This window comes from Dermacentor silvarum, chromosome 10 (genome assembly GCF_013339745.2).
Source record: "Dermacentor silvarum isolate Dsil-2018 chromosome 10, BIME_Dsil_1.4, whole genome shotgun sequence".
NCBI classification, from domain to species: domain Eukaryota; kingdom Metazoa; phylum Arthropoda; class Arachnida; order Ixodida; family Ixodidae; genus Dermacentor; species Dermacentor silvarum.
The window spans coordinates 97999493-98012960 of NC_051163.1; the positions used below are offsets into that span (position 1 = coordinate 97999493).

Below are 13468 nucleotides of genomic sequence, written 5' to 3' on the forward strand. Positions count from 1 at the left end.
AAGTTGTTTCACTCACTCAAAACTAATTCTGTATAAAACTTTAGTCCGTCTATATCTAGAATATGCATCTAGCATCTGGGATCCCATTCAATCCATTCTAACCACTACCCTCGAATCAGTTCAGAATCGCGCAGCACTGTTTATTCTGCCAAATTATTCCCGCTACGCTTTTGTATCCACAATGAAGAACACACTAAACCTGCCCGATCTGTCTTTACGTCGTAAATGTCTTCGTCTATGCCTCTTTCACAAAATTTATCATCAAAATAAAGTGTTAAAAAGCTACCTTTTCTTCAACCGATGCACATTACATTGCGTGTGTACCACTAGTTAAAGGTTCGTGTGCCATTTTGTCAATCCAACCTATATAATGATTCTTTTATTCCTATGACCAGCGCAGAATGGAACCACCTTCCTGCCTTCATCGCTTCCATTATCGGCACTAACTTCAGAAGTGCCATTCAAGATTACTTATTTGGTTAACTTGTATTTTAATAAATCATATTATTGCACACTTGCATATGTATTAACCACTCATTTCTGTAATGCACTCGGGCTCTTAAAGTATTTGTAATAAATAAATAAATAAATAAACAGAAAGAAAAGTTCGGTTTCAGCCAAAACAACGTTTGCAATTTCTCTGCATTTTCTTATATCTATTTACTAAAGTCCTTTGTTATTTCCCTTATATCTGCAGAAGCTAACATGCATTTTCATATTACCCATTAATAAATATTTATTTCAGGATCTCTCCCCAAAATACTTCCTTGACCACGGCCACAAAAGGCAGGATGTGCGTCTCGCGCTCCACCCCCGGAACGGCTGCTCCTGAACGACATCCTGGAGATACAGTGGGATCCCGGCTCCATCTCCAGCCTGATCAGTGTACGGCGAGACCTAGACAACTGAGCACTTACTTCGGTCCTGCCTCGCATCCTCCAATGGGATGGCTTCCCAATAAAAGTTGTTGTTGGGCGAGTTGATTCATAACGCTTAAGAAAAGATGCTGCGTCAAAGAGAGAGGAAGTACGAGGACACAAACTTTTTGAAGACGAGGGGAGAGGGGAGCCGCGATCAGGCGGAGGGGGCTAGGGTGGCGTCCAGCTGGCCGCGACCTTCGCCACCCGGTCCGCCTGCCCGGCTTAGGTTTGAGGGTTAGTAGATTCTATAGCATGGAGCCCCACGCCTCCTATGAGGGAGCTTGCCGCAGGAGATTTCTTGGGGCAGGATTAGTCCTGCAACCCCATAGAATATGATGCTGATCGGCTCGATCTGTGTCGCAATATTTACATTTTGAATTATAGTCGCCTTTGGATATATAAGACAGAATTCTGGGGGACATAACAGTTCCTGTTGGCGCCCTGTGGAGATCCGTGGCTTGCATTCTACTAACGGAAGCATCCGGTGGTTGATATATCCGCCCGTCCTCCCTGTAAGCAGTGACAATTTCATTGTAGCTGTTAATGGGTGTCGTTCCACCTGGTAGCGGACATGCCTCCACCGCCCGGTTAATTAATTCTCTGGCAGCACGGTGGGCCATTTCGTTCCCGCCATTCCCAGAGTGGGCCGGCATCCAGATAAGCGTAACCTTGCCAGCCGGTTCGTTGAGTAACTTCTAATAGCTGACATGGAGTCCGACATTATGAAGCTGTATCGCGGTGCTGCTATGCCAAAGAGAAACGACAAAGAGAAGTTACCGACACGGCTTCTCTTCCACGTTGATTCAACGCCTGGTTCTAGCTGTTTCCCGGCAGCGTATATTGAATATCTAGAAGGAACCTTAGAAACCGCGATTGGCTGAACCGCCGCCGGCGACGCTGTGATGTCACGCCGTGAGGAGGATTATTGCCTTTGTGTGTCGCCTGCGATAGGTTAGGTTAGGTAAAGTTATGTTAGCGTAAAAGGCGTTAGGTGGCGCGGCGTACTATCGCAGCGGGTGCAACGGGTGTCGAGCGCCGCCGGCGGCGTTTTAGCCAATCGCGTTCAACCTAGGGCAATTTTTGTGCCTTCTCGATTTTTAATATATGCTTCCCGGCCGGCACCATAACTTCGTCTTCAAGCACCTTCTTCAGTTTCTGGACGACGCAGGGCTGTTTTTGTAAATGTGGCGTCTGTCTGCAGTCGCAGTAGCCGTGCATCCTCTGACCGCAACGACCTTCTCTCTTCTGTCCTCTTTATATCCCCCTCCCAAAGGCGCTGAGCCGTGCTCTCTAAGGGGTTGCAGAAAATAGCGACTCTTCCACTTCACTGTCACTCTCTCTCTCTCTCTCTGCCTTTTGCTCGGAGAAGTGGAAGAGGCGAATAGAATTGACGGATCTAGCCTTGCAAATGCACGCCTGCAATTCGTCCTTCGTGGCTTTCTAACGTGCGCCGATGTGGTGCAAGCGCGGGCGTGTCACTGAAGCTGCCAAGGTTTATTAAAAAGGCGACCAGACAAAGCGGTGCTGACATCCACAGTCTACCAACCACATACACCCCGCAGTCACTAAGAAGTCCAATCTGTCTACGTCAAGCGATTGGTGGCGATTAGGAAGCGCTTCCAAAAGCTGATGTAGGTCGAACAAAAAGCGCTCGCGCACGTGGCCGCTACGAAGTATATTAAAAAAAGTCTCCATTTTCGCCCATAAGGGGAAGCATCGATTACGATAGCAAATTTGTGGATAGCAATACGAAGCAAGCATAGCAGTTTTATCGGCCGCGTACACTAGTAAACATAGACATACTAACTAAATTAACAAGCATGGTGTCACGCCCGCACAGGCAAACATGAACACATTTCATTGGACAACCGCGGAAAAGAGCGGCCATGCCCGGGCCACGTTCAGTCCGTTACGATTCACTTAGAGCGGCCATGCCCGGACCACGGGCAAACGCATGGGAAACGGCGTGCCTAACGGTCTCGCTCGTCAACATGAAGAGTCGTGTCCGTCGCGAGGGTCAGAAATACGTCAGAGCCGAAACCTGCCGTGCCGCCCCTTGCGACCACACCACCCCAGCTGGGGACGCTCACCCCACTACGGTCACGCACCCTCACTACTTCGTCTGGTTTGTCCTGCCCTGCAGTGGGGGCAGGAGAGGGGAAGAGTGCCCCGGATGGTGGAGTGTATAAGAAAGCCAGCAAGCAGTCACGTGGAGAACACTTTTGTTTTGCCCTAGCGTGCAGGTGCATGCACAAGGAACGTTTCTTGTATGCTTTCCTTGGAACACACCGCTCACCCGTAACCATGTATTAAACTTGTGTTATTTGTTTTTACGTCACCTCGTCTTCCCTGCTGGATCCTCTCCGATGGTCGACCTAGTTCGAGCTCCAAGCAGACGCGCCGTTGAAAGTTTACCAAACCCAGGCCCGTAACATCATTCATTTTGCTTTCGTTTTTTTTTTTTTTGTTAGATACTCAGAACTTGCTTCTTTCCTGTCAAGAATGCTTGGTCACGCTGATAACGCGCATGCCGTTCGTTGCCTGGAAGTACCTCGGGTAGGCCGCATTGAAGCAAGGACGATTATTTTGCAGCGGGACAAAGAATGTTACCAGAGCGTGAAAACTGTTTCGAATTCCAATCGTTTTTTTTTTCTTTTGCCTAGCTGGAGCCAAGGTCAGAGCACGGTCGCGGTCAGGGCCACGGCGATTTTGTTGCCGAAAATGTGGGGGCCAGTGGGCCTATTCCGCGAGGTGAGCGACAGCATGGGATGCGCGCGCCAGAAAAAAAAAAATATATATATATATATATATATATATATATATATATATATATATATATATATATATATATATATATATACGGTGCCGCTCGGGATATGGAGAGCTCACACGCGCGCTAGACGCCGAGAGAGGCGAACGTACACGAAGGACTCTCTCGTTCATGGGAGTTTTAGGAGGCCGCACGTGACGGAACTGCACTTCTCGAGAGAGGGGGAACTCCCTTTCTCGTCATGGGGGATTTCAGCGTGGACCTCTCGAACCCGGCCAGCTAAGTGGTCCCCCCCATGCATAGAGGACAGTGTTTGGCGTCACCCTAAACACCGCGAACCGAGTTCTTATTACGCGATTTGGCCGTGTCGTCGATCTAGCCTCTTGTAAGTACGTCTCGTACTTCAGTAGTCATAGACCGCTACTATCCATAATGGTCGATAGCATCAAAGCAAATATAATGGCACTCGGGAAATAATAAAAAAAACTGAAACCTTCCACTACTGCGAGGATAGAAGCCAGCGAAGCTGTGACTATGGTGGGTCTGCTGTAGTGAATATTGCCCCCACAATGAGATTGGGCGTATCGTCGTTGGGCATCACCCTACCGAACATGTCTATCATGAACGTTTGGATGTCTTTCGCAGGCGTTGCAGGGGGAACCTACGCAGTTGCGATCACCGTACCGTCTATTATCTATTATCTATTATCTATGCGTATCTATTATCGGTCTGACCGCGCACTCAAGTGGTCGCCACGGTGACCTACGAAGAAACAAACTTAAGATCCGGCGAGAACGCCGGTATAACGCACACTTTTTTACAATCCTAAGTTTGAAAACGCCTCCAACCCACCGTTTTCATACGACTCTACGAGGTGGCGCCGAGGCGGAGGGACGATCTCTTAGTCGTAGGTAGACGTACAAGGTAGATATTGAGGAAAAAGAAAACATGATTAATGAAATGTATACAAAAATGCTACATAAGAAACATGTATAGCCTACCTGATTAAATCACGCAGGCTTGGTGAATATTTGTCACCGCCACGTTTAAAAGGGGAGGCCATTAAATCATCATCAACAGCAAAGAAGGAGCACCGCCAGCCTAGCCTCCCAGCAGGGCTCAACTCTAGTCAGGCGCAGCTTCCAGCAGGCTTGCCGCGCTAGCCTCGCAGCCAGGCCCAACTCTACTCAGGGAGGGGGAGCGTGGCATAAAAGAAGGTCGACTGGCGCAAGAGAAGAGAGATAGCGGGGGCTCAGCCGGCTGGAAGGGAGGAGGGGCCGTGCGCTCACAAAGATGACGACGCTCGAGATAATGCCGATGATAGTTTTTTTTTTCTACACGTGGACACAATCCTGGGGGACCCTAGCCCTTAACAACTACGCTGTAAAATATCCGACGATTACGATACTTCCTAATGCGACATGCGAACGCGCTAGCAGTGGCAGTCGCGCGTTCGCGCGGTTACGCCGACGCTTTACCCAGGAGCTGCGCTCTAAACGCTTGCCCACAAATTCGCGTCGTCTATAGCTTTTTAGAAATGCTTTGCATGACACATGATCGTCAAGGGTGATTTCTGACTCTTTTTGGAGTGTAGGCTGAAACTGTTCACTTCAGACGGTGACAGCAAACTCCATGGCACAATGTGCCAAACCGTAGAGAATGCGCCACCGTTGCAACTCACCGGACGATGAGACGACTGTATCTTGTCCGAAGACCGTGACGTCGGCAGCGTTGTACCCGACGCCGCTTGCCACACGCTGCGACGGGAGAGAGACAGCGCTGATGAGCATGAATGTTTATCGGAAAACAGAGCGTTATCTGTTACGTTCTGTGACGCCGAGGCGCAAGCCCGACGTGGTGGATAATGAAAATACACAGAATACTTCCTCGCAATAGGAAAAGCTTTCGTGCAAATTCATTCAACCGACACGACTGTCGCGTTATTGCACGTTCACAAACGCCGCCAGGAGGCGATCGAAGAACATGGCACACTATCAGTATACACCTCTTTGCAACAAAGCAACACAGGAGGCGCTTACTGACAACTGTAATAGCAGGCGATTGAGATTTCCTAGCCGTTGGGGGAGCAAAATGCAGAAGCGTAGAAGCAAACAGCTCGCGAGGATTGCAGCTGTCACTAGCATGCGAGGAAGCAAGCGGCACTTATTACCGACTTCAACGGCCATCAAAAATGTCACAGTTTCGCCCTAAGGGCGAAGCAATGAATGCGATAGCAACACAGCAATGTCATACGAAGTAAGGTGAGCGGCTTTGGTAGCAATATGAATTGTAGTAAACATGAGCTGATTAAGTAAGCAGGTGTGCTGCGGCGTAAGTAGACCGACATGAAGAGAGACTCGATGACCACGAGAAGGCGCGTGTGAAACGGTGGTGTTGATGAAAAGCGCTTCCCGTGGGCAGCGCGTGCGAAGGGACACACCTGTAGCGCTGCACTGCCGATCCGGGCAGCATTGCATGTGTAGCGTGCGTTGGAAAATGTGGCCCGACTATTACTAACTGAATGAACAAGCGTGGTGTGAGCGCGCACAAGCAAACGTGAATAGATCACACTGAATGACTGCAGACAACGACTGTCAAAACGCTGGCAGCAAGCGCATATATACGCCGCAGCGGCGAAGGTACGTGCGGTCTTTCGCTTCAACGGAAACTGAGCGGCGAATGCACGGCGCATAAAGGTCAGAGCCGTGGGGAGATAAGAGACCGTGCGGTCGAGACGAGCGCGGTTGTTGGCAGAGGAGAAGTGCGCCACCCCCCCCCCCCCCCCCGCTCCCTCCGGCGCTGGCTTCCGGCTTCCTTGCTTGCGCGTGGGAGATTTAGTGCGTTCGCTCTCCGTGATAGCGCGCGTCCCCGCACGCTTCCGCTCGGGCATACGGCGCGCGGCGCAGATTGTATCTATAGGGAACCTCACGGCGACGGCGACGGCAGAAATCCGGTTGAAGTGTCTGTATAATTGCTTTCGCAATAAAAAAAGCCTTGCTACTGCGTTCTATCGAAAAAGCTGATATTTTAAAAATACTCCTTGGTTCGAGCGAAAGCGTTCTAGGGAAAATGTGGTTTATCCCTCTTTCATAGGAATCGGTCGAACACGAATGTGAAACGTGCATTCACAGAGGCTGTGGCACGTTTCATTCGTGAACTTCCGGTCCGCTGCATCGAAAGGCGCACGATTTGCGGGTCGGCGACCGTGTTGCAGGTTTGCTTGGCGCCCGGCATCCTGTTGGCGAGCGGCGTCCTGCTACCGAGTCGCTTCGGCGAAGATGCGAACACTTCGGTCCGTCTCGCTAGTGTCGTGGGCAACCAGTTGAGTTGCGACGCGCCCGGCTCCGCGAATGCGAGTGGCACAGTTGGCAGCGTGCGCCGCGACCGCGCGAAGTCCTTCTGCTTCACGCTGGTGTCTTTCTCGCCGGACCAAAGCGAGATTCGCCCGTCGACGTCATTGCCTTTTTGCGCCGGTTAGCGCCGTAGTTTTCTTAGTTGGTGCCATCGCAAGCGAAGCAGTAGGCGGCGTGTAAGCACCGCTGATGCGCATTGAACCTGCACTCCGTAGGCGACGAGGCGTCACAGGCTAATAGGACGCGAAAGACAAACCATGCGCGGAAACTGCGTCGTCACATCAGCAAAACGCCTACAACGCCTACTCCAGGCTACACCGCTTTGAAGCCTCCGATGCTGAGTCTACTGAAGCGCTCAGTGTCAGCGCTCGTTAGTGTCACGATGCAGTACCATAGCTTCACCGCTCTTAGATGGCGGCGCCATCCCTGTCAAGAGAGAGCATATTTTACGCGTTCGCGCCGACGACACATGCATTACAGGAAGTTGATGGTCGACCCCGACATAAAACAATGTCGTGTTCAATATTCGGGAGTGGAGATGATGCCTGAAGGTCAAGCTGGTCACCGCCATCTTACTAGAGAAATTGATTACCTTAGCATATGGCGGAAGCGAAGGGTTTCCTCCTCGCTTCCTGCGGCTTAAACACGGTCAATTGTGCCATATAGATGCAGGTCTATGGACTATTTTTGCCCCTGGTGCTAGGGTGGACCTTCAACGTCTTGTAAAATTGTATGGGAGATCATGATATGATTAGTCAGCCAATGGTAGTATTGCAGCATGAACCGACAACCTTCTATTTAATTAGACTATAAGAGCTATACCAAATCACCGGTGACGGCGCTCCAACTAGCGCGGCACGCTCTCAAGGGTCGAGTAGAAGCAAAAACTGGCTTTATCTATGCGAATAAAAATTTGCTGGTGCTGCTCTACTCCAGAATTTTAACGCGATAGCATTAAGGGCCCCGTGCCATAGGAAATCCGGTGTCGGCGTCAGCGCAATTGTCCGTGAGCGAAAATTTCCGTTTATATTTAGGTGCATGTATATGCCGCGCCTCGCTATATAACATGCCATATATGCGGGTTATATTGCCCCACCGTTCTACCACTAAAGTTGCTCATACCTTGTCTTATATTCTTGACGGATCGTATCATAAGTAGTCAACAAACAACGGTACCAACGTCGTTGTTTGTTGGCTTCTTATGATATGTATAATCAAAATCGGGCCCCTCGGTTCCCTTTCTTCTCGCTCATTCTTGACAGAGTAATTCCTCGGAATTTCGGACATGACAGCCCACAAACAAATGTCCTGAAACAAAACACCGACAGCTAAAAGGAAAGTTGAAGTGGTTTTAAAATTGGAATATTTACGAGTGTTTGGAAGGCTGACACAGTATAATTCAACTCCTACAGTTATTTTCTTGGTTATGCGCGTGGCAACGCCGAAATCGCGGTTTAAATTTTCGTTAAGCTCCGCCCCCTTCGTGCGCCGAGCGTAGCGGCGAAAGACCGGGCGCGAGGATGACGTCGATACAGGGGTCACGTGAGTGCTCTATTCGAATCGCGCTCCTCGCCGATACCTAAAATGACATCAGGATCGTCTTTGCCATCAGAGCCCGGGGGGTCTCCGGCAGACGCTGCGGCTTGTTTTTGCTAAATTAACGCAACTAGCAGTGACTTCTGGCATGTTAGACTACGATTTTCGTATTCAGGGGGTGAAAAACCATAAGAATTCGTTGACACCTTTACTTTTTTTGAAAAGTGCTTCAGCTGTCCTTTACATCTCCTCAGAATGAAATCTTAAAAGTGCGACACAGTAACAGAAACCTCAAGATTCAATGATGATGTTGTTTTGACGCGGCTATGCACTACCTCCGTGATCGACTCACGCAAGAGGCCGCGTTTCTGCCAAAAGCTCGCCTTCGTGCATAGCGTTCGCCGCCAGAACATTACGCTATCGCGTTCCACTCCTAAAGGTGAAGCTGAAGCGGCCTCGAAGTTTTATGGTGACTAATTCATACGGACCCTCCAGGCCCATTTTCGCCATCTGCGTAGAAGTGATGCTGTTAGGTGATGTTCTAATCTGTGCTATACGGGCACACGTGCTGTATATGCAAGGTAAAAGTTATATTATTCAACTGCCAAAGCCGTTCAAAGAAAGTCTTGCATTCGTGACTGAATTATTACTCAGAATTTTTGAGAATTGCAGCCGGCCAACAAATGTCATTAAACAAAACAATCTGAGCGCCTGAACTTTATCTTAAGTCTTCCGAGTGTATTAAATATTACAAGTGCAAGACAAATACCAGTGATCGAACCTGAAAGTGATGTGGCGCGGTTCTTTACTGGCGGCGTAGTGGTGCCTGTGCGATGAAAAGCAGACCCAACACAACGTATATTAACGCATTTGAGGGTGCCAGAAATTTTGGGGCGCCCGCGTGTGACGTGTCCGCGGTAGTCAGACCCTCGTGTAGTTAGAACACCTCCCAACGAGTTGGAGCGAAATGCTAAGCCTTCCCATTGTTGCCCGTGCTTCGGCCTTCGGGTCAAAATGCCAGTATATTTCTTAATTTAACGCTCCTTGGATGGAGCGCGGCCGTGGCAAAGAGTGCGTACTCTTGAGGGGACCGTGAACAGCGTTGTGGGTCAATATAAGTTCACTAACACGCACGTGCGGTCGCACCAGAGCTTTGTGTTGTGGTGTTTAAATGTTCACGTTGGAGCACTCGGAAAGGACGGCCCTCATCTCCTGCCGCCTCCTTTCCCCGTGAGGAGGTTGTGGGAGAGCGTCCGGCACGAGAGGAAGATGGCAGTAGCCTTCCACAACTGAACACGCACTGCTAAAGACAACGCTTATGGATCGTCTTATGGCTCCCGGCCACGGCGGCCACATTCGTCGTCGCCTTTGGCTGAAGGCTCTGTCGTTACACGAGTGACGATCCCGCTGGAACGCGAGAACAGTGCTTAAGCTGTAGTGCGGTCAGGGTCATTTGTAGTGTTCCACAGCGATGTCACTGGGAATCACCTTCGTCAAAACTTGGCGAACCCGGAAAAGTATGAAAGCTCCGATCATCCAATCGCCTTGACACCTCTCACGTTGATTGACACGGTGTCCAGGAGGTGGGCCACAACGCGATGTTGGTCTGAGGATTTCTAGATGCGCCATGTATTTCCATTTCATGATTCTTGCGTTGCCGAAGCGATTGGTCAGAATTTCGATGGCACCAGGATACGATGCTTGTATTCCTTATATGGTTTGGCCGCCGGACTAGTCAAAAAGATTAATATGCAGTGCTTTCAGTTTAAATTTTGTGGACGGCACACTTGGTCATATCCCAGACAGGGTGGCGATGCTGTACGCTTCCAGTGGAGTCGATCGAGTCGAGCTTTGGAAGCCTAGAAGTGCGAAGGCTGGCCTTCAGGTCCCGAGTTCGTACCAGAAGCTGAAGCATCGCTGAATAAAATTCTCGGTACGCGTTCGCTGAGGACTGGAGCTGTTCCGCCAGATTGGCTTCCCGATTAACGGCAAGAATTCAAATATCCTAGCCCTAGAATGTACCGAGGGTATTGCGAGGGAAGGAAGTTAGGAGACTAACTAGCGCCACTTCTCAGCAGCTGCGCTATTTCAATTATTTATGGCACGGTCGGGACAAAGTAACCGAGGTCGGAACCTAACAACTGTATAAGATGACACATCAAACACAGCTTAGCTCTGGTGTTGTGTTCCTAGCCAACGACAGGGACTTAGTCTGTACCTCCATCTCTTCGTTGTGCACCCAGATTACGTCATTGAAGTTTTTCAGCCTGGCCATGCAGCACTCAGAGCGCCGGCGCGTTGAACTAATTTGATACTATAATATGGCGTGCTTCGTTTTGCAGACGCCTGTGAAGACCTTGTTGGGTCGTTCGCTTGTCCTTGAGCCACTCCATCGTTGTTGCAGCAAGTACTTTCTCGTGTCGGTTGGACTGCAGACTCTATGGCTTTCCGGCGCCAGGAAATGTAAAACCAAGCAAATTTTCGCGGCAGGAAAGGGGTTCTCAACTTCGTGGAAAAGGACTATAAGAGGACTGTTCTGATACGTCCATTATGGCCGTTAACATCAGTCGGGGAATACCGCGAGAAGTTAGTGCTGCCTGATAGATTTTAACGGCCATCATGAACTCGTCAGAACAGCGCATTGGGCAATACACACCTTTGTGGTCAGTCCTCGCGAAGATTCACTTTTTCACTCCGCACCCTAATTGTGTAAAAATATCAAGTTGCTGCGTCTTACAGTCCACATCAATTGCATACACATGTTTCTAACAAGCTAGGGCTCACGGAACAACACTTTAGCACTTTTCGGGTCTACGTCAATAATTAGGGTGCGTTTATGATTTATGTGAATAGGTGGACACATTTCAATAGCAGGTATCATCAGACCAAGACATTACTTTTGCTCTGGCAAGTGCGTTGAAGTTTTAGCATCTCACTTGCGAACTACCGATGCGGCACAAACACAGGAGAGACAAAAGAGTCTCGAATGAAACTACAGCCGCTGACACTGTTGCACAGAAAGGATTCCCCAGTATCTACGAGGCCACAGGCGACCCCTACCCGATACGTCACTGAGGCAGCCCTCCGTTCTTGGGCAAGGATAGGTGGCGATACCCGTCACCGACAGCTTACCCACGCAGGCCAGTAAGCTGCTGCTGTAGCTGTGACAGGTCAATGTCCGATGCCTGCGCTTTCTCGTGGCGCTTCTTTCCATCTTCGCAGTGATGCTCGGAGCTGGGTGGGCGGGTCAAGCGTCCCCCTCCACCGGTGATCGTTGTTTTCCCAACACGCCGTTCGGTGGACGCAGAAAGTGCAGCTTCCCTTGGGGCACTGGTAGTTGCGGTGGCGCCTTGCTCTTGCTCCATGGCTTTATGCAGAGCAACTGCGCGCAGAAAACGTTAACACTAACGCCTAACGGCAGGCGCCAAGCGCGTGGCCAGCTGAATGGCCCATTTCGATGCTGATTCCAAACATTGGCACATACCCACAAGACGACATTGACCAAGAAGCGGGCGGTAGAACAAAAATGGAAGTAGGTAATGATGATGGAGTCGGCAAAGGAGTACGTTTATCTGGGTCAATTACTCACAGGGGACCCTGATCATGAGAATGAAACTTACAGAAGAATAAAATTGAGTTGAAGTGCATATGGCAGGCATTGCCAAATCCTGACTGGGAGCTTACCACTGTCGTTGAAAAGAAAAGTGCACAATCATTGCATTCTACCGGTGCTAACATAAGGGGCAGAAACTTGGAGCTTAACAAAGAAGCTAGAGAACTAGTTAAGGTCCGCACAAAGAGCGATGGAACGAATAATGTTAGGCCTAATGTTAAGAGACAGCAAGAGAGTGGTGTGGATCAGAGAACAAACGGGGATAGCGGACACTCTAGTTGACATTAAGAGGAAAAAATGGAGCTGGGCAAGCCATTTAATGCGTAGGATGGATAACCGGTGGACCATTAGGGTTACAGAATGGATACCAAGAGAAGGGAAACGCAGTCGAGGACGGCAGAAAACTAGGTGGGCTGATGAAGTTAGAAAATTTGCAGGCGCAAGTTGGAATCAGCTAGCGCAAGACAGGGGTAATTGGGGATCACAGGGAGAAGCCTTCGTCCTACAGTGGGCATAAATATAGGCTGGTGATGAATGATGATCCGCTACAACGGCACATATCCTGAATACAGGATTGGCCTAGAAGCTGTGCCATAGAAATAGTAAAGTACTAGTTGGTGTTCGTTCCTTAACCAAGATGGTTAAAATAACGTTCCGGGAGCAGGCCTAATGGTGGGAGTCAAAGGCGCCTCCGAGGGCAGCAAGGGAGAAACGGTGACAGGCACAGCACACAAACATATATTGAACGACAGCATTGAACATGCGAAAGCAGTTCGACGCGTCGCCACACAGAATTTGCATGGGCACAGCACGCTCACGATTTGGTGCTCCACGAAGTCCACGAGGCGCCGTCACTTGAAGGCTTGTTCGGGTATAGACGGCAGGCTGGCTCTCGCAGACAGTAGTGCGTCTAATGGATGGTGGAAGCGGGCGAGGTGTCGCTTGGAAGTCTTCTCGAGCGTCGGCGCTCGACATGGTCCCTCCCACAAATGTTGGCCTTCCAAGTGTACACACCCCGACCAAGCCAACGCGTCTTCGCTGCTCCTCTTCTCAGCTCCGTCTGCCTCTGTCCACGCGGACTATTCTCCTTCTCTACGGCACGTGTGATATCGGCCACCACGTGCTGTCACATTCGAGGGTGTGCGCTACCACGTGCAAGGTTAGCTCCCGTGGGCACAGTGGTGACACGCGGCCAGTTCGTGGCATCGGCTTGGCGCTAACGCAACATGCGAAAGTCCACCTCATCACAATAGGCCCCATCACAGGAAAGGTTTTG

At 50.0% G+C, this 13468-nt stretch overlaps 1 protein-coding gene across 1 annotated transcript in view; it reads right to left on the reverse strand.

The window, feature by feature from the left end:
• Positions 1-11967, reverse strand: part of LOC119432013 (regucalcin) — an 86442-nt gene extending 74475 nt beyond the window's left edge. Inside the window, exons 1-2 of the mRNA XM_049657287.1 lie at positions 11712-11967; positions 5372-5447 (exon numbers count right to left, since the gene is read on the reverse strand). Coding sequence (XP_049513244.1) covers positions 5372-5447; positions 11712-11944 — 309 coding nt within the window. The 5' untranslated portion in view covers positions 11945-11967. The remainder of the gene's footprint in view (positions 1-5371; positions 5448-11711) is intronic.
• Between the last annotated feature and the right edge of the window lie 1501 nt (positions 11968-13468).